General features: G+C 33.5%; 1 protein-coding gene across 4 annotated transcripts in view; it reads right to left on the bottom strand.

Moving 5' to 3' along the window:
- Positions 1–17825, bottom strand: part of CDH10 (cadherin 10) — a 139114-nt gene extending 121289 nt beyond the window's left edge. For all 4 annotated transcript variants that reach the window (XM_049648258.1, XM_049648256.1, XM_049648257.1 and 1 more), the window contains exon 1: positions 17478–17825. In XM_049648258.1, the coding sequence (XP_049504215.1) occupies positions 17478–17708 (231 nt within the window). In that variant the 5' untranslated portion in view covers positions 17709–17825. The remainder of the gene's footprint in view (positions 1–17477) is intronic.
- Positions 17826–25802: the final 7977 nt, after the last annotated feature.

The following is a 25802-nucleotide window of genomic DNA, read 5'->3' as shown; positions in this document are numbered from 1 at the left end:
GGAGAGAGCCAAAGCATAAGAGACTGTTAAAAACTGAGAACAAATTGAGGGTTGATGGGGGGTGGGAGGGAGGGCAGGGTGGGTGATGGGTATTGAGGAGGGCACCTTTTGGGATGAGCACTGGGTGTTGTATGGAAACCAATTTGACAGTAAATTTCATATATTAAAAAATAAAAAAAAAAAAAGAAAACCTCAATATAGAACTTAGAAGCGAAATTAATCATTTTGAACTTCTGCCAATAAAGTCTCTCCACCAGAATGAAGGGTAATTGGAAAACAGGAGACGATTTTCAAGTAAATTTTTAATAGTTATTCAAACTGACCTGAGACAAAGAGATAAACTTCACCCTCAATGTATTCTCATTCTCAGTCTGAAAATTTACAGCAGTCCTTTGCTACATTTCTAAGAATTAATTTAAGATACTTCCATGTGCTTTCATTGTCTGCATATTTGTTAAGACTCGAGCAAACTTTACATTGTTTTAACAAATCTTAATTGCTTATTCATTATCCTGTTGCTGGGAGTTTGGATTTTCCATTTGTTGTTTTACAAATATATTTCTACAAACATTTTTTTAAATTTTTTTTGTAGAATTAATGCTTTCTAAATTATACAAACTGGAATTATTGGGTTGAAAATATAAAAACTTGTAATTTATTATATATTGTTTAAAATATTGATTTCTGATCGTTTCAATCAAATTATAGAGCTATCATTCACATGTACCTGTTTTGTATTAATCTGCCAATAATATTTTTACTTATATTTTCAACTTCATTTCTAAGATATTATCTCTCTTGTTTCTAAGGACAATTTTCACTTTTCTTTGTGATGACCTGTCGTCTCCATTTCTTCAATTATATCAGTTATAATTGAATTTAATTTCCCTATGTTGTTATCCAGTAGCTCCAATAACAAGGTAGAGTGAGGATGACTTTTCCATTACTGACTTGTTCCTGATGTGTATTACATGTAATTTTCATGAGAGTTTCCTTCACCTTTCAGAATTTCTCTTAATTCATTGATTTTTTTTTTCTTTTTGTTGTCAGAGCCATGTGCTTTTTTGGGATTATGATATTATTTGACTTAAACTCTGGAAGATTAAAGCTACTCACTGTTTTCATATTTAAAAAAAATGTCCCCTTTGAACAGTATCTTGTTTTAGTGCTGGGGCAGAAAATACAGATTAACCTGGAATATCTTATGGTACTAGAAAACAAAAAAGTGCTCAAAAAACAAAATGATGGGGTATGTCAAAGGGCACAGGAGCCAATCTGAAAGAGCTCCCAGTGGCCAAATCTGAATGAATTCAAGCAACAAATTAAGTAACATTAGCTTGTAATCAAATACATAAAAATAAATACCCACATATCTGTCTGACTATAAATAAACTATTACATAAAACAACAAGAAAGAAGAGACACATTTCTCACGCAGAACAATTTCAAATAATTTTGTAGATTCTACGTCTCAAGGATTTGGAACATAAGTGTTTGTCCCTTGAGTGTGGGCTATGCTTTAGTGACTCATTTCCAGAGTACAATATGGAAAGTGATGTTACACTGGAGATCTTAGGAAGATTTCAAATCAACATTCACATCATCAGTGATAAGTAATACTGAAAGCAAGTGCCCAGGCTGTGACATGATGCTGAGAATGACACTTTACCTCCGTGGTCTCGAAATCCCCAAAGCCCATAACCACAATCTACACTTGAGAAAAATATCAGGATAGTCCAAGTAACAGACATTCTACAAAATATCCGATTAGTACAAGGTCATCAACAAAAAGAAATACAAGAAACCTTCACAGTCAGAAGAGCATAAGAATATATGACAGCTAAATGCAGGATCGTCTCCTATTGGGATTCTGGAAGAGAAAATGGTCATTAGGAAAGATACAATGAAATCTTAATGAAGTATAGAGTGTAATTAATAACAACATAGGGGCTCCTGGGTGGCTCAGTGGGTTAAGTGTCTGACTTCGGCTCGGGTCACGATCTCACGGTTCATGGGTTTGAGCCCCATGTTGGGCTCTGTGCTGACAGTTCAGACCTTGGAGACTGCTTTAGATTTTGTGTTTCCCTCTCTCTCTGCCTCTCCTGCTCTCTCTCTCTTCTCTCTCTCTCTCTCAAAATTAAAAAAAAAAAAAACATTAAAAAAAATTAAAAAAATAATTATCTATACATACCATTCATTATTTGTGACAAACATATTATAGTAATTTAAAATCTTAATAATAAGGAAAACTGGGTGTGGAGTTAATAGAAACTCTCAAATAAAATAAATGTTAAATAAAATAGTGTATTTTAAAAAGTCTTTTTGGGACTCCTTTCTGCATTATCATTTTATTTTATTTTATTATCATTATCATTTCATTTCTTTCAAAGAAATATTTAATAGATGCAAAAAATGCAATTTACAGAAACTAAGAAGGAAAGAGAATCTGAGTATCCTTATGACTGTTAAAGAAAATAAGTCAACAGCCCAAGTTTTCTTACAATAAAACTGCTGCATCCTAGGGTATTTTTAGTGAATTTTTAGTGAATTTAGCTAACAGTCATGAAAGCAATAATTCAATCACACACAAATTATTTAAGGTTATATGAATTGGTAACATTTTCTATTTCATTTTATGTGATTATCATAATTTTGATATCTAAATATGATAGGAATAGACCTAAAGAAATTTCACAGGGTGATATCTTGGATAAAAACACATGATTTTATAACAGTACAATTTTAAACAAAGTAAGAACAAATGGAATACAATAATAGAAAGCTATTATATCATTACCAAACATGAATTTTTTCAACTCTACAAGTTTAGTTCAAACAAGAAAAATCATTTAAGTCAATCCCTAGACTAACATACCAATGGGAAAATAAACAGTTCCATAGATACATAAATATATTTGATAACACTTCATATTCATTTATGATTTAAAAACAGAGCACATTAGGATGAAAAGGCCATTTTTAGTATAATAAAAAATATTTTTTAAAACAACCCTAAGAAACTTCACGATTAATAACAGAATGTTGAACTCTTTTTAAAAAAATCATGAGCAAAATAAAGATGTTCTGTCTCAAATCATCTATTCAGTATTGCATCAGAGCTTTCTTCAGTGCAGAAAGACAAGTAAAAAAAGGTGTGTGTTTTTTTTCCCCTTGATCCCACCAACATTCTCTTCTGCCAGATACTGCTGCATACATTACTCCCTTCCATAGCAAGACTCTCTAAAGTTTCTGGCATGTACTTTCTCTAATTTCTCTCCCTTCATTCCTTTTTAAATCACTGTAATAAGAATTCTGGATGACCGTATCATTGAAAGCAGAGCATCAAGTTCACCTATAAACTCTGAGAAACTAAAGTTAGTATTCAAAAGTCCCAACATACTTGACTTTCCAGCAGCATCCGGCACAGTTAATCCACACTCTTCTCCAAACATTTTCTTTACCTGTATTCTAAGACACTCCAGGCTCTTAGTGTTCCTTGCAGTTCAAGGAATGTTTATGTGCCATTTCATTCATCGTGTGTTTCATCTCTCCCCCCATATCCTCGTCTATCTCACTCATGTTTCAATATGCGTCTGCCCCTGAACCCGGCCCTGTGTCCTCTTCTCTCAGAACACTCAATTACTTGATATCCTACAGTCCCGAATAAAAGCAAATCCATCTTTCCAGTTGCTTGGGCCAATTTTTTCTTTTTAATGTTTATTTATTGCGAGAGAGGGAGAAGGAGAATGTGCCCTTGAGCGGGGGGAGGGGAAGAGAAAGAAGGAGAGAGAGAATTCCAAGCAGGCTCCACGCTCTCAGCACAGAGCTGGATCTCAAGAACCTCGAGATCATGACCTGAGCTGAAATCTAGAGATGGATGCTTAACTGAGCCACTCCGGTGCCCCTAAATTTTTTGAGTCATACACAACAACCCCAACACTCCATGTGTACTACTGCAGAAATTTATGTTGTATCGATGTTAAAGCCAGAAGCCAGAATGAGATTTTTAAAACGTAATTCATGTAATGCCACTCTTATGCCAAAATTCTACAGAACCTCTTATTTCGCTCAGAGTACAAGTCAGACTACTTAAGAGGTCCTGTCTACATACTGTTCCCTATTGCTGCTGCAACAAATTACCACAAACCCAGTGGCTCAAAACACTGCAAATTAATTTTTCTATAGTTCTGGAAGTCAGAATAAAATCCAGGTGTCAGCAGTGCTCCTCTCTTACTGGAGGCTTCAGGGACGTCCTCACAGTTTCCAGATTCCAGAGGCTGTTTGCATTCATTGGCTTGCATCCCTTCCCTCCACTTCACAGTTTATCATCCTAATCCCTAGTTCCACTGTTATGTCCCTTTACTGACTTGGGCCCTCTTGCATCTGTCCCACGTGGGTACATTGGGATCACCTGAATAAAGCAGGCTAATCTTCCAATTTCAGGGTCCTTTATTTCATTACAGCTTCACAGTCTTGTTTTACTATTTAAAATAACATATTCATTGGGGCGCCTGGGTGGTTCAGTTGGTAACCGTCAGGGTGTTGAGTTAGGCTCAGTTCATGACCTTTCAGTTTTTCGGTGGGTGGTTTCGAGTCCCACATCAGGCTCTGCACTGGCAGTGACTGACAGTGCAGAGCCTGATTGGTTTTCTCTCTCTCTCCCTCTGCCCCTCCCCTGCTCACATGCTCTGTCTCTCTCTCTCAAAATAAATAAATAAACTTAATTTTTTTTTTCATGTCCATCCATCTTTGAGAGAGAGACAGAGTACAAGCAGGGCAGGGGCAGAGAGAGCAGGAGACACAGAATCAGAAGCAGGCTGCAGGCTCTGAAATGTCAGCACAGAGCCCAACTGGGGGCCCGAACCCACAGCGGTGAGATCATGACCTGAGCCGAAGTTGGTGCCTAACCAACTCAGCCACAAATTCTGAGAATTAGGATGCGGATATCTTTGAGGGCCACTATTCTGCCTACTATTCTCTATGAGATCTGGGCATCCCGTTACCTCTCAGACCTCCTCTTCTACCACCTGTTTATTGATTCCTTTTTTCCACACTCACTTCCTTGCTCTTCTTGGAATATTCCAAGGAACTTCCTGATTTGGAGAGTTTTCAGTATATATATATATATATATATATATATATATATATATATATATATTCAGTATATATATTCAATATATATATTCAGTATATAAATATATACTATATATATATATATATAGTATATATATATATATATATATTCCACTGATAGCTGCTTAGTTACCTCTTTAACTTCTTCCAAATCCTTTGCTCAAAAACCACCTTATCAATGAGGAAATATCTGACCACCACCACCCACTATGTCTCATTTCCCAATATTCCACCCCTTGTTTTTCCTTTTTTTTTTTTTTTTTTTGAGAGTGTGAGAGAGAGAGTGGAGGAGAGGGGCAGAAGGAGAGAGAGAATCTTAAGCAGGCTCTACACTTAGCACAGAGCCTGACTGGGGGCTTAGTTCCACGACCCTGGGATCATGCCCTGAGCCAAAAATCAAGAGTTGGACACTCAACTGACTGAGCACCCCAGGCACCCCATCTCTTCTTTTCTAATAGCTCTCCTCATCTTCTGAAATATTGTAATAGTAATATATTTATTATGTTTCTTTTTAATTTCCTGAATTTCCTACTAAAAACATGAGCTTCATGACATAGGATATGTTGTTAAGTTATGTGAACTAGTGAAATAACAGGTGCCTGCTCCATAACTATTATGGATTTGGAGATGAAGCAATCAATAGGAAAAAAAAAAAAAAAAGATGACCTAAAGAAACAATTGGTAAAATACTCGAAAAATGTTTTCACAAAAATGAAAGCTCACTGCTAATTAGGATAAAGCTAAATAAAATACCAGACTGGGGGTTGGGGGTGTTAAATAACAAAGTTGGGTATCCAAAGTAACAGAACTCTCATATACTGCTAGTGAGAATATGTATTGGTTAACATTTAGGAAACTAATATGGAACTCTCTGGAAAAATTAAAGCTAGGCACACACTATATATATCAGCAGTTTTACTCCTAATTATATACTCTAAACTTATTCAGTATACATACGTATCAGAATGCATATTTAGATGTTCATAAGGGCATTATTAATAATAGCCAAAGCTAGGGGAAGGGACACTATTGTATATTCATTATTAATATTATCTCACTAAATCCAAACACCTTCATATAAAGAAATCCTTTACAAAATGGGTTAATTTTATAAACCTATTTGAACAAAGGAAAAAAGACACAAAATAATATATGAACTATAATTATACCTGATTTCAGAAACATTAAAAAAACTATAGTATCTTGTTTAGCAAGGGCTACATACAAGTTCAAATTATAAAGAAAAGCAAGGCATTATTAACACAACATGAAGCCTATCGACACCTTCATAAAGGAGAAATGTTGTTAACATACCCACAGAGAAAGTTTCATAAGGCTAGCAATTTTCCATTTCCATTGATTTATATTTATTCATTAAAGTGTATATACATGTTTTATTCAACTTTCAGTATGAATTACATTTGAAAAAAAAAAACTTAAAGGTCAGTTAATAGGAAGTTAAGGGTAAAAAAACCTATCTTGCCAGTATAAAAATTGGTAAAGGATATAAACACTCATTTAAAGAAATGGAAAACACTTTAATAAGCACATGAAGAAATGCTTATCATCACTTAAAATAACAGAAATATGTTTTCATTCATAAGACTGGGAGAATTAAAAGATGATGATGATATAGAGATATGATAAAATGGTGAAGAAGCACTCTCATCCACCATTGATGTACCATTTAGCAATACTAATTAAAGTATAAAATCGCTCAAGACTGCTTCAGCATCTCCACCTTTCATCTTATTCCTGAAGATATGCCAGCAGTGTGTGAAATAACAGTTCATGTTATTATTAAATTATTTTTAATAACTGCTTGCAAAAGGAAAATGATAAACAAATTATGATATATCCACAGGAAACTATACAGAAACTAAATTTTTAAATAAATCCTTATTTACTGAAACTGAGAGTTCTCAAATTATATTTTTAAGTTAAAAAATGACATTATATAAGATTGCATAAAGTACATCGCTATTTATGTAAAAGCAAATCGTACATGTGTGGTTATATAGTTCCATAATGTCTCTTGAAATATATACCCACTGCCAAAAACCACCTGGTAAATGCAATTATTTCTTAGGAAGAGAACTAGGAAGGCCTGAGGATCATGGTGGGAGTCTTAGTTTTAACTGCATACTCTGTTTTGCCCTTCAAATTTTATACAAAGTAAATGCATTATCAATTCCATATATAAATTAAATAATAAACACATAACAAAATAAGTTTGACACCTCTATGATGTAATAGAAATATCCCTGTTACCCATGCAGTTTTAGTTTTCTACTGATATCATTCTGAAAAGACAGTTAATATACTTATCATTATATTTTTTTAATGTTTATTTATTTTTGAGACAGAGACAGAGCATGAGCAAGGGAGGGAGGGGCAGAAAGAGAGGGAGACACAGAATCTGAAGCAGGCTCCAGGCTCTGAGCTGCCAGCACAGAGCCTGACATGGCGCTCGAACTCGTCAACTGCGAGATCCTGACTTGAGATGAAGTCGGACGCTCAACCGACTGAGCCACCCAGGCGCCCCTATCATTATACTTCTTAAATAAGAATATAATTGTTTTAGTGAGGTAACATACAGAATATTAACAACAACAAGAATATCATTATTAATAATGGTGTAATGAGGTGTAATGTTGGCTATTATATACCCTGGAGTCATCTCTTCTGGGTTAGAACTCCAGCTCTACAAGTTACTTGATTTGTGCCCTTAGAACACTTATGTAGACAATAAGGACATATTTTTCTTAATTATAAATGAGAGATAATAATAAAAATATCTTATGAGGTTACAGTAATATTAAGTAATAATAAATAAATCAAATTTTACAGTTATCATTATCAGGATATATCAGTGTGTTTCAGATTATTATAAACTATATCTTATTTAATTCTCACATAAAACCATGTGTAATAATATTTACATCAATTTTTTTTTTGCTTTCAGAAGTGTGTAAATATTAGCGGCAAGAAAAGTGTTGTTTTTTTAATTGTTTTACTTCTCTTGGTGATTTACACGGCAGTATTCTTTTTGTTTAGTGATTATGATTATGTGTGGTGCTCACTGTCACCTTGATAGATATTTTCAATTCTAATTTTTAATAAGGAAAGAGAGCTCATCTGTTTTTGCACATTCACATCCTCTTTTGCCACATCATAATATCCTATCACTAGCTCTTCATCAGTTCAAAATATCTCTCATTCTCCACTTATTTTGTCTAATTGATAATATGCCTATGAGAAACTGTCCAACACAAAACTAACTGACTCCCATTTGCCTCAGATGATTACAGTAACTCTCTCCTTGGCCCACACTGATTTTTAAATTGTCACGCCTGTCTTTTGATTGAGTTTGCATGACGCAACAAAATTAGTCACTTATTCTTTGCAGTTTTTTTTCCCTCCCTTGTCTTCTATAATAATCCTAATCTTGCCCTTCTTCCCCGCCACCCCACCACCCCGCTTCTCCTTGGATGTTCTCTGCCTCTACCTGTATGCTATTTGATTTTTAATCAAAAGTCATGTCCTTGATATTTGCTTTATCTATTTATTGTTTCCCTTCAGAAACTCAGACATCAAGGATGCAGAAACTGGGTCTGTTCATGATTCACAACTCTATCCTTCTGTTCTGCTAGACTCAGAATAGTCGAACACATATGTACAAACTAAATTTGTTGCTAGATTTGATGTAGGTTTGTGGCGAAATTGGTGTCAAGGAAAATTGCAAAACTCAGTGGTCTTGGAGTGTTTTTGGGTATTTGGAAGACATAATACTGAACTGAGAAGTTCACTGATGGAATTTAAGCTAAACAGCCACCAAAATAGGAAATATTCCTTTAGAAAAAGGTCTATAATAGTATATGCTCTTACTTTGTAAAATTTCATACTTCATAAAATAATTTTAGTACTGGACTGAGAGTTAACATCTGAATTTAAAATTCTAAATTTAATAGTTTTATGTAATCCATAAACACATACAGTGTAGTTTTAAATGTGAAGTTAAAGAAGTGAAAGAATTTTACTGAAAGAGGGAATCTGAAATTTACATAAAATGCCCTTTGCCTATTGTGGATTAGGGTTCTAAGGAGAGAACCAAAGGTGAGAACTATATTCCAACAAAATTACTGCTCCCTTCTCTAAATTTAGCCCATCTATATAGAAACTTACATGTTCATACTGTTATTTATTTTTGCTTTTAGTTGCAATTATGAAAAGCCATGGAACAGTTACCCAATTAGCATCGCAATAATAATAATGGCAATAGTAATAATAATATTAATAAAATATTAAGGTTAAATAATATTGTTTACTAAAAAATGTAGAAATTTAACTATGAATATTTAGGAACTCACTTCAGAACATTTATTAAAGTATTCACTCCTTTTCATGCTTTCATAAAAGGTAACTGAGAATCTGAATATATGAACATATACCAAGTGTGAAACATTGGTGAGCAAACACAATAACATACATCCCACTTTTTCATTTTCTTTCCTGAAGAGAACATTATTCTTCAGTACAATGGGGACAGAATTTAATTGAATATATAATTATGTATTGTCTCCAAGAAAGAAAATGAGAGGGCTTTGGTAGAAATTCATAATACAATAATAATAATTTCCCATGCTTCATGACCATTACACATGCACCTGTTACTGATAAATTACGCTGGGATACTTTCTGCTGAGCAAATTTATGTGAGATTTAATACATTTTTCATCTACAGAGATTTCTCCCGAGTTTTTGTTAAAAATCTACTCAATTTTCACATAATCTTCATTATAAAGTAATCATGTTTCTTAAAAGTTTATATTTGAAAAAATGATGGGTTAAATTATAGTTTTAAATTTTTATTTGAATTTAAATATTTTGAGATAATAAGTTTTCCAAAACGTATTTGGCACAGAAAAAAAAATTTTAATCATTTTTTATTGTCATCAGTCTATTATTATTTTGAATGCCCTTCTATCTACTTCCAACTATTACTAGTCTTTGTGAATTCATTGGCCTAAAATCACAGAAAAAAAACCTTTAGAAAATAAACCCATAATTATCTTTTTTCTAAAATATATTCCAATAAAAGTAACTTCAAGGGATGTGACATAGGGAGGTAGATTTTAAGAGGTGCTATGTGGCTAACTGAAGAAACAGGAAAAGAGAAGAGGTTTCTGTGGGGAAGGGCTAATAAATTAGTAAACATGAAACAGGAATATACAAAAGTCAGGCTGTGGTAGGAAAGAAAAGATGACAACATTCACAGCCTCTCTGGGATAGTAACTCAAGGGGAAAAAAATGGGAGAATGAAAGGGTAGACTTTCCATAAATCCTTTAAGGACAATATCGGCAGTGGAGTGTGGTAAATATGTTTAGGTGGGGTGTGTGTGTGTGTGTGTGTGTGTGTGTGTGTGTGAGTTGTTTCATGAAGGTTATAAAATGAAGTTGTCACACGTATTTATGAATAATATTTTTTAATTTTTTAAATTTTTTTAATGTTTATTTTTGAGAGAGAGACAGTGTGAGCAGGAAAGGAGCAGAGAGAGAGGGAAACACAGAATTTGAAGCAGGCTCCAGGCTCTGAGCTGTCAGCACAGAGCCCGATGTGGGGCTCAGACCCTTGAACTGTGAGATCATGACCTGAGCCGAAGTCGGACGCTTAACCAACTGAGCCACCCAGGCGCCCCTATATGAATAATCTTGATATTTGGTAGCATGTTATGCAAATAACTTCATGGAAGACTATAGAAAACATGTTATCACTACTACCAGTAAAACTTGTAAGTAAAAAGATGATTGTGGTTGTTATTTATATATGAGCATTCCATACTTAATTCCATGTATCTTGTAAATAAATGTCATTTATTTTTAACATGCAACATTTACCATTTGATGTTTTACTTGAAAATGCTAAAAGGGGCCCTATTTCCTAATATTTTAAATGAGAAAAAATATAATGCTCACACATTACATCTAAGCTCAAAACCAATTCTAAAATTTAGTAACCAAAGTACAGTAAAATCTGTATAATATGAATAACGTGCTATAATGTTAATATATAAAATGCTTAAATCCGTGTTACCTGATCACCTGAGGTTAATATGAATTAGTATGGCTTCTCTCTGTTATAAAACTTGGATACACATTCTTTTTGACAGCCTTTGATATCTTCAAATCATCTATGCCTGGTTTTGAAGTTTCATCCTCAATGCAAATGCATCTGGAATGCAACTCAACTACCTTCCTAAATATTGCTTTGTTAAAATATAGTGAGCTTTGAGGATGCAAGCATATTTTCCCTATATAACTTCTGGCTGAAATATCATTGTACTGAAAGATATAAATATTGTATGCATTTTGAGAATTAAAAACCAAGAGGTGGTCTGCCTGGAAAACACTATCAATGTTCCGCAGGCCAGGCTTCTATTTAAAAATGCTTTTATTACCTCCTGCTTGAAGATTAGTATAAGAAGATCTTAAGCACTCTAATTCAGATTTGTCTTATTTTGTGATCTTTGCATATCAGATAAATAATGTCCTGATCCATCCAAAAGTCCAAATGTCCCCTCATCAGGAAGGTCTAGAACCACCTAATCTAAAGGAGTCTCTGCCAATATCTGTCACATCATCCTCATTTACTTTCTTCTAGGACTTTTTCTATCTAAAATTGTCTACTGTGTTATTTGTTTCATGCCTCATTCTTTTAGTGGCTGCAATTAATAGGGTTCAAATAGAAAATAACCATATACCAACACTCTGCCTGCCCCCGCCCACTAAAATCAGATCTCTATATATTAAACAGTTAAAGGGTTTTCTGTTGTTGTCATTTGTTTGTTTGTTTAATGTAGGTCTTTTTTGGTCATATTTGGATTGTTTTTAAGAAATATTCACATGGAATTTTTAGTGTCAAGAACAGTATTATTACAGTCGTTAAAATATCCAACTCTCTGAAGATAATATTTAACATCCATTAAAATGTTTGCAATTTCTGAACTCTTATGTAGCATTTTCTCCACGTGCTCGACTCAGATCTGCTCACCCCTGGAAGACTGCAGTGGGGAGGTCAGGGAAGCTTCCTCTCTCTATCCTAGTTCTCTATCCTAGATAGATAGATACATAGTTCTCTATCCTAGAACTACTCTTTCTCCCCTGTTAACAGGTTTGACTTGATTGTACCTACATTATTAAGGGTGAAAGGAACCTGGTCTAATATGGTGGGCACAGTTGGTATTTCTGGCATTTTGTTTAAGGTTAGGTTATTCTTTCATGGATCATGTTTTTTTCAGTTTTTGGAAGATCTTTCTTCTAGAAATTTACAGTGATCACTTTTTATGAGGCATTGTACATCAAAAGAGCTCCAAAGAAATACAGATAAGTAAAAAATAAAAGCATATACCTTGGCTCTCCAATCTTGACTTTTAATAACATTGATTTATGTGATGCAAATCCCAAAATTTCATTTCCACTTTACTTAAAATTACTGCAGAAATAGAACAGGGGGATAGTTGGTACTTATTTTTTTGTTGGTGGCTTTCGGGTTCTGTGCTCTATCAGAGATTAAAAGAGTCCCATAACTTCCTGTTAGCTTTAATTATTATTTTCTCCTTCTCTTAAAGGCAGATACTTCGTGAGCAGAGAAATTATATTTTCTCTACTATATACTTAATAGGAGTAATTAATATCTGAGTAGTGGGTCTTCTAGATATTTACTGAAAGAATGAATGCATACTTCATTTTTAGGGGGTTTGTGGAGCCCATAAGTCTACAGAAAAGGATGATTAAGAGGCGGGAACCAAATGCATGACTTCAAGATTAGATAGGACATGAAGGAGAGGAGATCTTAAGAGAAGTCCGTTTCAGAAAGTGAATACTAATGGCAACTCTGGAAGGAAGAAATAAAATTACAAATGGGAGCAGGTTCAGAAGAAAGAACCCAGAAAGAACTAAAATAAAGATTGAGCTATTTAGGAAAATGTAAAAAAAACTGGCAAACTAGGACAGTATTTCTTGATCTTAGCACACTTGATGTTTGGAACTAGAAAATTTTATGGAGGTCTGTTCTATGCATTGCGGGGTTTAGCAGTAAACTTGGATTCTGCCAACTAGATCCCAGTAGCAGCCCCTTTACTGCCACCACCTGATGGTTTTATTGTACCAAAAAATGTAGACAGTTACCCTAATTATTTTTAAAGTATTATTATATTTTCACTTCCTGGAGTGAATTGTCTTACTATGCTCACTCAAAATCAGGTTATTATTACCCAAATATGTTATTAATTTTTGGGGGTGTTAGGGGTTTTTCTCAGTATCTGGTTTTTATTAAAAGTCTAATTTTAACATGCTCTTCCCCACTTGAGAGTAATTATTATATAAAGTGAATACAAAATTTTTGTAGTAAATAAAATTAGTATTTCTTTGACCACTGTTTATCTGTTACAGCTTAAAGTAAATTCAAGAGTATCTAGGTTTTTTATAGTTTAAATTCATGTTAATTAATAGACAGTGTAGTATAGATAAGAGTATCTAGTTTAATGTCATTATGTATATTGTTTGAATATTTGGAACCTAGATATTTGAAATTATTTGTCCAGGGTGATTGAATCAGGCAATAAGAAACCGTGATTAAAAGTTATACTTAAATAAAAATAGTTTATAGTTATAATGATTCTCAAATCTTAAATTGGAAAAATGTAATATGTCTATAGAAAGATGCAAAATGAAAGCAACATAGTACAAAAGTAGATTACTTGAAGTTCAAATTTAAACCCCTTGCTATGGAAGTTAAAGCGAGGTGACATGGTGTTATCCTATAAAGGAAACTTCTTAAAGGCAAATTTTGTTATTATCTCACTGAAAAGAAAAAAAAATAACTTAACGACAATTATATTTTGGTTCAGGATGTATTTGATTGAATGGTTAGAGGAAAATGTGTTTTGATCCTCAAGAGCTGAACAAAGAAATGCTTTGAGTGAGTTCATTATTGGCTGGCTTCGTTGTTTCTTGTTTGTTTGTTTAATTTTAGAGAGAAAGAGCCAGGACGGGGGTGGGAAGGGGTGGGGAGAGAGAGAGAGAGAGAGAGAGAGAGAGAGAGAATATTAAGCAAACTCAGTATGGAGACTGATGCAGGGCTGAATCCCACGACTCTGGGATCATGACCTGAGCCGAAATCTAGAGTCAGACGCTCAAGCAACTGAGCCACCCGAGTGCCTCTTGGCTTGGTTTCTTAATAACAGTCATGGCAATGACAATTTGACGACTGATCTCTTTTTCTCTTTCTTTCTCTCTGTTTATTTCTTCTTTTTTTCTAAATGGATTTTAAAATTCTCATATACTTTATAATGCAAAATATTATTAAATTAAAAATGAATATATAGTAAGATGAATATATTAAAATTAATGTGGATAAAACTAACATATATAATTACATAACATGAATATATAAATTAAACCATTCACATAATCATAGTTTGATTTCATACGTGAAGGAATGAAGGCTAAGAGAAGTAGGTTGATTTAACCACTATGAGAAAAATAATAGTAGAAACAAGGTTATATCCTAAGTCTTCTGATCATTGATTACATGCTTTTCCTTCTTTTTTAAGTGCATTTATTTATTTATTTATTTATTTTTGAGAGGGAGACAGAGTGTGGGAGTGAGGAGGGGCAGAGAGAGAGGGAGTAGAGAATCTCAAGCAGGTTCCACACTGTCAATGCACAGCCGGACACAGGGCTGGAACCCACAAACCATGAGATCATGACCTGAGCCAAAACCAAGAGCCTGTTGCTTAACCCACTGAGCTAACAGAGGCTCCACAATTATATGATTTTCCTAAGCTTCCCTCAGCTTTTACCCAATGATAAGCAATAGGTTTTTCCCTCTGTTTCCCTTAATCAGTAATGGGCTTTTATCTGAGAAATTATATACCAATCTATTCTTTATAGGATTTGGTTGGCAAATTGTTTGGTATTAAAAAAAAAAAAAAAAAGATTCCCTCTTCATGCATGTGCTTTCAGTCTTGTCCTCACCCTATCAGTGTAATTCTCTCCATTTTCTTATTCTGAGCTTCTCAAATATTTCCCACTACAATGGGGTGTCTATCATTATCTTCCATATGTCAAGTAATTAGAACATGTATTACTAATATATCTAAACCAACCTAGATACATCATTAAGCATCAATGTTACATTCCTACTTTAAAGGTAGTAAAAACTGGAAGTGAAATTTCTGAAAGAAAGGATAAATATGTATTAGATTTACTGTAAGTACTTTTAGAAAGAATATTTAGGGAATTTAAAATGTTTTATATCCATCGTAGTATATGTTTATTAAAATATTCTATATTGCACATTGCCTTTTTGACATCTGCAAATCTGTTTATATCTAAATAAGGTTTTTAATTGTATAAGTAATTAATGCAATATAAATAATAAGTAATTAATGCAAGTACTATACTATAGAAAAGGAAAATGTTTAAATAGCTATTTCACAGGTCATGACATGAATAAATGATTCAAACTACAAAGTGGTCCTGAAATATAAACCAAAAAATAGATACTCTGGGCATTAGAAGTAAGCTTATTGCTACAGAATATAATAAATTTCTGTTGATCTAGTAATTCAGCACATATTATATAGAAAGGAACTAGTGGACACATCCCATAAATTCCTTATGTTTGTTCTTATTAAAGAGTTTTCTGACTTGCCTTTTTCAAGCAGAGTAAATAAGAATAAAATTTGGTTTGTATATCAAGATGCATATACAAGTATTACCAGTTTTAATTACCCATAGGGATTTAAATTCTAGACTAGTTCCCCCCCCCACCCCACCCCAAAGAACCGAGCAGGACCAGATGATTCTGGGAATTCAATCCAGTGCAACTCAGGTCAATTCAATCAATGAAATACAGGCGAATAACCCAAATAAGCTCTTTGTTCAGGAAGAACCAAAGAAAATTATTTACTGTATAGTTTCTTTGGTGTAGATTTCTGTTATTATATTTTCATGTGGTTGCTTTCATTAACTAAAAGTTGCCTATCACGACAACCATAAAATGTACCTTAACCCACTGATCTTGGACACCCAATCAGATGTGACCTGTGATAAGTCTGCTACTGTGTGCTTTCTGGTAATATTGCTCAGATTGCTGCCACTTTTCCTTCTCCTTATAATTGATATAACATTTAACCTTTAATGTCATCTATGCCATATTGCCAGACATTTAAAGATGACTGAAATAATTGGAACATGAAAAAACATATCAAAGTGTTTTAAAATCAATGAAAAAAATACTTTACATAACTTTTAAAAATAGTTTTTCTTAGAGGATTAAAAATTATTAGTGCATTTTAATTGTTTGGATGAAGCTATTAAAGTTTAGGTTAACGCAAAATTCTCCATCACGGTAATGTATCTATCATAACTTTATAGTGTTAACATAGGATGTATTAACATGTGATTATATTTACTTTTATCTTGCTAGTGTTTCCCTTTCTTCTTTGATATATTTTTATACTGTCCATAAAAATAATAACCATGCCTATTAACACAAAACCTTTCTTAAGACACTAACTTCTACTACATTCAGATAGTGCCAAAAAAAGAACACTCAAAATGAATAGAAGATAGTTCACACAAGCATTCATTGTTACTTTTCATTCGACTCCCAACCACAACTAATTTTCCTCACTTTTATAAGTGAATAGAGTAGAAACTTGTCTCTGTCCACATATCGCAATAAGTAAACCACTTCTACCTGCTTGTCTTCTATGTATTTTTCCTTTATATAAATGTGCCCACAGTGAGACTTAAGAAAAGTAAATAACACTCATACCTGAAATAAGTTTTCTTATAAAAAAGCTATTTTTTTGGCCTTAGGTCATATTTTTAATGACATTTGCTTTCTCAGTCTATAGAATATTAAACTACTTTTAAATGTCTTTTCCTCCCTGCGAAAATCAAGAGCGATGGGAACCATTGCATATGTATCTATCTATCTATCTATCTAGTCATTTCAAGTAGCCAGATTGACGTATAGTTTTCTCACTATCATTGATTTCTGACTACAAATTCTAAAAGCGTAATTTTAGTACTTCTTTAATCCATGAGGAAATGGACAGAATTAATTCTATCAAGTGAATTTCTACCTTTACCATGCTGTATTTATTTATTCTGTGGTTTTTCAAATTATAATTTCTATTCCATAAACAAAAATTGCTTTATGGATATTTAGAGAATAAAATTTATAAGAATGATGATCTTGATAACCTTCAAATTTTCCTAAGACATGTAAAGAAAGAATGTAAATATTTGCCATTTCAGTGCAAACTTACCTTGCCCACGTATTGGTAATCAGATCCTGTGTATTCCTCCAGTAAGAAAAATTGATTCCACATCCACCCACGTTTTTGACGATGCAGAATTTTGCCATCACTCCTAGGTACACGTGCACCTAAAATTCTTTGCTGGGGTACAGGAGTCCTTCTGAACATTATCTCTGGAGAACAGAAATGTGGCAGGCATACCCAGAGTAGAAATAGTAGCAAAAATTGGTATATTGTCATAGTTCACTTCTTGAAAATTTCCAACGTGGATGAAGAGAAAGCAGTCCTATTTTATTGAGTTGAATTTTACTGTGTTTCAACTGGTTTCCAACATCTCATCAATGTTTTGGACATGTTTCCAAAAGCTTCAAACAAAAAAACAAACAAAAAAAGTCAGTTGAAAACATTATGAATGTTACCTGTTACCTTAAATATGAAATTGATAAAGATTAGTAGCAAACAAAATACCTACTTTCCTGCTGTTTTATAAAATAATGATTACTTTTGGAAGATATTGCTTGTCTAGTAACATGTCAGCAATTTATGAAAAGATCATGGTAAATAATGTCTTTCAGACAAATTTTAAGGAAGAGACATATTAAGCTTTGTTTCTTTTTTCTTTTGTGATTATAACAGTTTTCAGGAATTATGATCCCTATATGGAGTAGGGATGAAGTTAATTTTGCACATCAATTTTTTCAGAGTAACAACATAAATTAAAAAACTGAAAACAAAATATTGATTTAATTAAAGCTACAGAAAACATGCATCTGTTGTGCGATGCAATGATATTTGAATGTTTTTAAACAGCAGCAGTTTCTTCCAATTTAATTCTGCTCAAAGGTAAAAGCAATATAAGAACAAATAAAACACTTGAAGTGCCTTTGGCTGAAAAGTTCTCTCTTCCCTCTTAAAGTAGAAAAAAATCACTACTAAAGTAGATCCATTTGTAATATAATTCATACTACTGTGTAGAGGGAGTGAATGACATTGTCAGCTGTACTCCCACTAGAAAAGTTCTGAGACTAGAACTCCACACTGCCCCAGCCTGACTAGGGAGGGCCATAGATTCCAGGCTGCTCTCCACCTCCCTCCCTCTGCTTGCTTCCTCAACCCAGGTAACCCTATTAAATATAAATCAGATTATGTCACTTATCTGAACAAAAAACTCACATGAAGTCTCCTCTCACTTTAATTAAAACCCAATGCCTTACAAAAACCTACAATTCTGTACTTGATTTCATGACTACTGGTCACTTCTCTGACCTCATATTTTACCCCAATCCCCCGTGTCACCTCCTAAAACTGACTCCTTTCCAGCCAAAGTGTCCTTCTTCTTTCACCTTGCAATACACTTCATATTCTCCTCTCCTAAACTAGAACTTTCTACTTTTTCCTTCTATCTGTAATGTTTTTCCACATAGAGGTCCACTTGGTTAGACTTCTTGCCTCCTTCAGGTCTTTCTTGAATCCTCCCCTAACATTCCATATATACCCATATACTATAAGTGCTTTATTTTATTCGGGATGCATTCTGTCTCCCTGCTGTAATCCCATGGGTTGTTTTGCTACTGTATAACAGACTCTTACAGCAGATGATCAATAAACATTTTAATTGAATAAATGAATATATTGTAAGTTGATTAAAAAATCTGAGTACCATTCCTTTTTCTATGTAGTTATGCTCCAACACTTATGTATGGAAATACATTTTTGAAATCATGATTACTTTATTTTATTCTTTGTTTATATTACTGTTAATCTTCACAATCTTGTTTTTATTTTAAAATCTTCTCTATAGATTGTTCTTTGTTTGTTTCCTGTTAGGTAAGGATTTTACTTCAGAATAGGATAAAACATTTCTTATAAAAAAGTAGTTTTGGTACCGAAGGATTGAGTTCCTTTTCTCTAATATGGCAAGCATTCTAAGTCCTGCAGCATTGACACTGACATTTATGCTTTCATCCACAATAATCTGTTAGCAATCTGCTTATTCTTTTCGGTTTTCTTTTATTAAGAAGATTTAAAAGTTAATGCAAACATGTTTTACAAATAAGATTAATGGTGAAGCAGTATTCCCTTGAGTGTATTAAATGACAGTGGAGTTCTCTACAGCATGTGAAGCATTCAAAATGACAGATGTAAACTGTATTAAAAAATCATGTATTGCTATACTTGGAGTATAGAAATTATCTGATACATACAATGATTTTACCTTACAAAGCACTGACATTACAGAAATTTAAACTGATTGGATTCTAAGTAATAGGAACATGTACCAAACCAATGTTTGTCTTTTTATGTAACAGGGCACGATAGATAATATTTCCAGAAACTTTCACTGTTCCTAAAAATTAGAGGGCAGTGTGTATAATTTACTGTATCTACTTTCTGTGAAAGCTTTAACACTTACTGAAGCAACATTCTCATTTCATCTCTTTTTTTCATTTTAAAAATATATTCCAGCAACTATAAGATATATTGGCGATCACTTTCAATGCAATTATAACTATCTATAATTTTAAAAGTTTAAGCATCAATATTTTGGGGAATAAGCAGGTGGAGATGATAACTGTGAAAATTGCTAGTAAATAATTGGAGCTCTACATACGCATGGAATTTTTTTTTCATCATTTTTCTGGTTTCTATTATTTAATAAGTTTCCTGTAGGGTCTATAGTACAATGTATTATTTAATACTGATTTAAAATAATTAAAATATGTTAAAAATATATTTTACATGAATTAAATATTTGATAAACCATTTCAAATGATGACAAGATTAAATAAAATTTTTAAAAGCAAAAGTTTTAATTTTTTTAATGATTTTTTAATTTATTTTTGAGAGAAAGAGTCAGAGAGCAAGCAGGGGAGGGGCAGAGAGGGACACACAGAATCCCAAGCAGGCTCCAGGCTCTGAGCTGTCAGCACAGAGCCTGATGTGGGGCTCAAACTCACAGACCACAAAATTATGACCTGAGCTGACGTCTGACGCTTAACCACCCAGGTGCTCCCAAAAGTTTTAAATTTTGATTATTTTGATTTATGATTTTTTTTTACTTTATTTGATTGGGCTTTTGGTCCCATATCTACAAATCTTTGGGGACACCTGGGTGGCTCAGTCAGCTAAGCATCTGACTCTTGATCTCACCTTAGTTCAATATTTCATCTGTCCCTCGCCTGCTTGTGCTTTCTCCCATTCTCTTTCTCTCTCTTTCTCTCAAATAAATAAACTTAAAATCTATGCCTAACTTAAGATCAAGAAGATTCATCTCATGTCTTCTTTTCAAAGGTTTATTGTCTTAGTTCTAACACTTAGGTCTATGATCCAACTTGAATCAAGTTTTGTATATAGTGTGAGATATGAATTGAAGTTCTTTGTTTTGCATATGAATATCTAGTTTCCCAAGCTCCATTTGTTGAAAAGTCCATTCTTTCTCCTCTGTATTGCCTCTGTGCTTTTGTCAAAAATCAGTTTGTCTACATATGTGTGTCTATATATGTCTACATTTACATTTTATATTTAAATTTTATAATTACCTTGAAATTTCTATATAAAAGCCTGTGAGGATTTGACTGGGATTGCATTGAATCTTTAGATAAATTTGGGGAAAATGGCCATCACAGCAACATTGACTCTTCTGACCTAAAAACCCTATATATCTCTACATCAATGAGTTCATCTCAGTAATGTTTTAGAGATTTCAGTGTACAGATCTTGCTTACTTTTTATCAAATATTACCCTAATATTTTCATATTTTGTTGTTATTTTTATTTCTAAACCACTTTATTGAGATATGATTGAGATACAAAAATCTGTTCATGTTTAATTTATACAACTTGATGAGCTTGAACACTGTTAAATACATTACTTAATAATGATTTTAAATCATTAAAATATGTTTAAATATATTTAAAAAAAAGACAAGCCAACAATATATAATATCATATTATATTTGGTTATAGACATATCTATAATATACAAAGAATGCTCAAAATCCAAAAATCAAAAAGCATAAAGTCCAATAAAAAATGGGGAAAGTATTTGAACCGACATTTTTACCTATAGAAAGCAAAAATGTACATGAAAAGGTATCCAACGTTGTTCGTTATCTGAGATACGCAAATTAAAATGACTAACTATTGGGGCACGTAGGTGGCTTATTTGGTTAAGTGTCCAACTCTTGATTTCAGCTCAGGTTATGATCTCATGTCTTAAGGTGGAATCTCAGTGCTGCTTAAGATTCTCTCTCTCTTTTTTCTCTTTTTCTCCCACTGCCCCTCCCCTGCTTGCTCACACACTCTCTCAATAAATAAATAAATAAATAAATAAATAAAGTGACTATTAACGAGTGTTAGTGAGAATGTGGAGGAACTAGAACAATTCTACACTATTAATGGGAATGTAAAATTATATAATCTCCTTGGAAGATAATGTGGTAGACTGAAATAATGACACCTCAAAGACATTCACATTCTAATCCCTGGTACCTGTGGAATCTGTAAATATGTAAAAGGGACTTTGAAGATGTTATTAATTGAAAGATTGTAGAGATTTCAAGAGAGTATTTTGGATTATTTAAGTGGGATCATTGTAATCATAAGGATCCTTGTAGGAAGAAGGCAGGAGGATCAGAGTCAATAGTAAGAGATAAGATCACAGAAGCAAGGGGTCTGAGTGCCCTGAGCAAGAGGGCAGCAGCCAGCACGCAGGAAGCTTAGAAACTATAAAAGGAAAGCAGTGGATTCTCCCCTGTGGCTTCCAGATGGAACACGGCCCCTCGACACCTTGATTTTAGACTTTGACTTCTAGATATGCAACAACATAAATCTATGTTGTCTTAAGTCACTTGGTTTGTGGTAAATTGTTACAGTAGCAACAGGATTGGTAGATGCTTAAAACAGTAAAAGTACATCTACAATATAATCCAGTCTTCTGCTCCCAGGTATTTATAAAAGAGGAATGAAAGTATATGCTCATTTAAACGTTGTATATGAATGTTTACAGAAGTTTATGGATAAGAGAAAAAACCTGGAAATAAGCCAAATGTTACAGGTGAATGGATAGACAAATTAGAGTATATCTGTACAATGCTATGTTACTAAACAATAAAAAAGAATGATATTTTTTGGTTTCACATGTAAGGAGCTTGAAATTACCACTCCAAGCTAACACAACACAAACTTGAACAGATTAAAAAACCAGCAATTCTTCTTGGATCCATAAGAGACAGAAAGACTCTGGGCAAACTACTGTTCCCAAGATTGGAGAGAGAGACATGTGAATAGAAGGAAACAAGACTTACCAGCAGAGACTCAGGAGCAGAAACCATCTTAGAACCAGTAATGGTAGAGGAAAACTGAACTATAATTGACAAATTAATGGAGGCTTAGTGCACACAACTCTCAAAATTAAAAACTCCAGGAGACCCAGCCATGCTGTTTGGGGAGGTGCTCCTCAATACTTGGAGATTTACCTATGGGGGACTCACCAGTTTCCTACAGTAAAATGTCATAAAAATCCCCATATGCTTTCAACAGGGAAGGAAATATTTTGAAATGCCTCCGAACACTGTGTTCCTAACAAGGTCTGCCCTCAGGGAAACTAGTTAACCAGAGCCTAACTTGGAGTATTATCAAAGCCTAACTGACCTGAGGGAAGGGAAATACAGAATTCAATCCCATATAGCCTTCAGGTTTCTCCTACAGAGGGAAAAAAAAAATGAGGAATGCTTGTGAAGTTCACAGTATAGGGGCATAGGCTCACTAAAAGACAGTTACTAATCAGAGGCTATAGAACACTTACCCCGTCCCCACACTTAAACATCCCATTACTACAGGAACATTTACAGCAGTTCCATTTCCAGTACAATATAACCAGCTATCAAGAAGAAAATCACAAGGGATACCAAAAGACAAAAAAAAAAAAAAAAAAAAAAAAACAAAAAAAAAAAACACAAACTGGAGAGACTCAGCAAGCATCAGAATCAGACATGGCAGGAATGTTGGAATGATCAGACTTGGAATTTAAAGTAACTGTGGTCAATATATTAAGTGTTCTGATGAATCAGGTAGATAGCATATTAACAACAGATGGGCAACATAAGTAAAGAGATGAAATCCTAAGAAAGAACTAAAAAGAAATGCAAGAAATAAAGAACACTGTCACATAAAAGATTAGGCTCATTAGTAGACTGGACATGGCTGAGAAAAGAGTCTTTGATCAAGAAGATATACCAGTAGAATCCTCCAAAACCTTACACATCCATCCTTATATATTTGTCTAAACTCATAGAATGTATAACACCAAGAGTGAACCATAAGGTAAACTATGGACTGTGAGCAATTGTGATGCATCAATATAGGTTATTCCTTGGTAAGAAAATATACCATTCTGGTAAGCAATGTTAATGGGAGAGGCTATGTATTTTAGAAATCTCTGTTCCTTCCTCTTAAATTTCTTGGAAACCTAAAAATGCTGCAAAAAATAAACAATTCATAAACACACACATAAAATAAAAATAGAGAATTGTATGAAACAAACCAACAGTTAATTTGTCCCATGTAAATTCTTCCTGGGTATGGTCTATGCAGCTAGAAACCCAGTTTTAGACTTTTCAACATATTGCTCTTTCATTATAAATATCACAAATAAATATTCTTTCACTAAACTCAAAATGTGGAACATCTTTGACACTTCCATTAATTCAAGCCCATCTCCAACATAGTCTGTCAATATATACCCTTGTTTTTGTTTTCTTCTTCATAGTGGTCAGCTCTTTTTTTTTTGTTTTTCTTCCTATTGTATGTGACAACACACTATTTTACTTATTTATTTATTTATTTATTTATTTATGAAAGAGAAAGAGAAAGAGTGAAAGTGAGCAGGGGAAGGGAAGAGGGACAGAAAGAATCTTAAGCAGTTTCCACACTCAGCAGGGAGCCTGATGTAGGGCTGGGTCTCACAACCTTGAGATCATGACCCGAGTCCTAAGTCGAAATTAAGAGTTGACTCTTAACCAACTCAGCCACCCAGGAACCCTTATGTTTTTTTTTTTTTTTTTTTTTTTGAGAGAGGCAGAGAGCAAGCGAACCAACACACTATTTTATGTCATCATTTCATGCAAAAAATGTACACTAACAGGTTTCCTTAACCTTCATTTTTTTTTACTTAAAATATATCCTGCGGGGTATTAGCTAAATTAATTTTCCAAAAACCACTTCACCCTGACCCAAATCAATTAAAAATTTTAAATATATCTAACTACCAGGATAATAACATGGAACCAAGTGATATTTAAAAATATATATTTTTTACATTATTTCTGATTGGTTATTTAGTTTCAAGCCTGATATGTAACTTTTTATGTACATAAACTACTCCCTCACTAATACATAATTCTGAATCTTGTCTAGGTATTTATACTTTATTGAATTTCCCTCACTAGTGAATTGTTACTGTGTATATATAGGTGTGTGAGTAAACATTTCTTTTTTTTTAAGTTTATTTATGCATTTTTGAGAGAGAGAGAGAGAGAGCACTCACATACAAGTGGAGGAGGGGCAGATAGTGAGGGAGAGAGAGAGAGACATGATGCCCGATCCCCAAAACCATGAGATCATGACCTGAGCTGAAATCAAGTCAGATGCTTAACCAATTGAGCCCAACTAGGCACTCCAACATTTCTTTATTAAGTAAAAAATATGTTTTAAAAAAGTCTTTCTGAATCGGTTGGGTTATTTCTGGTGAAAAATAAAGGCTAAAGTTTAGAATATGAAAATATCATTGTAAACGGAACTATAATTAGAAGGACTCAAATGGGCTGAGACCAAAGTTAAACTATTTCTTGCCATGAAAATGCTAAAAATTAATGAAATTATATAATTTTATTTCCAGTTAATAAATTTATTTTCAAGAAGCCCTTTCAAAACCCCAGTAACGTATTTTAATCTCAAAAATAATTTCACATGAGTATCACAAGAATCATTGAACCATCGCTGAGCATTCATTCTGCATTCCCATAATTCCTTTAGACCAGTGCTTTGCAAACCTTAATGTACATTTACATCTCCTGGGGCTCCTGTTAGAAGTCAGTGTTCTCATTTAGTGGGTTTGGGTGGGGCACAATACTCCTCACTTCTAACAAGCTCCCCTGTAAGGCCAATGAGGCTGGCCTACACACTTTGAATAGAAAAATCGAAGGACTCTCTAAACCTAAGTCATCTTCAGAATGTGTTTATGACTTTCCCTTGTTTAACGACTCACAGCTCAGGTATGTGTCCTGTTACACTTTCAGGAAAATAAAATATAAGGTGATTATTGCGGGAAGATAA

This window comes from Panthera uncia, assembly GCF_023721935.1.
Source record: "Panthera uncia isolate 11264 chromosome A1 unlocalized genomic scaffold, Puncia_PCG_1.0 HiC_scaffold_17, whole genome shotgun sequence".
In the NCBI taxonomy this organism is placed as follows: Eukaryota; Metazoa; Chordata; class Mammalia; order Carnivora; family Felidae; genus Panthera; species Panthera uncia.
The sequence above is the reverse complement of the archived record's forward strand: the minus strand, read 5'-3'. Positions and strand labels throughout refer to the sequence as shown.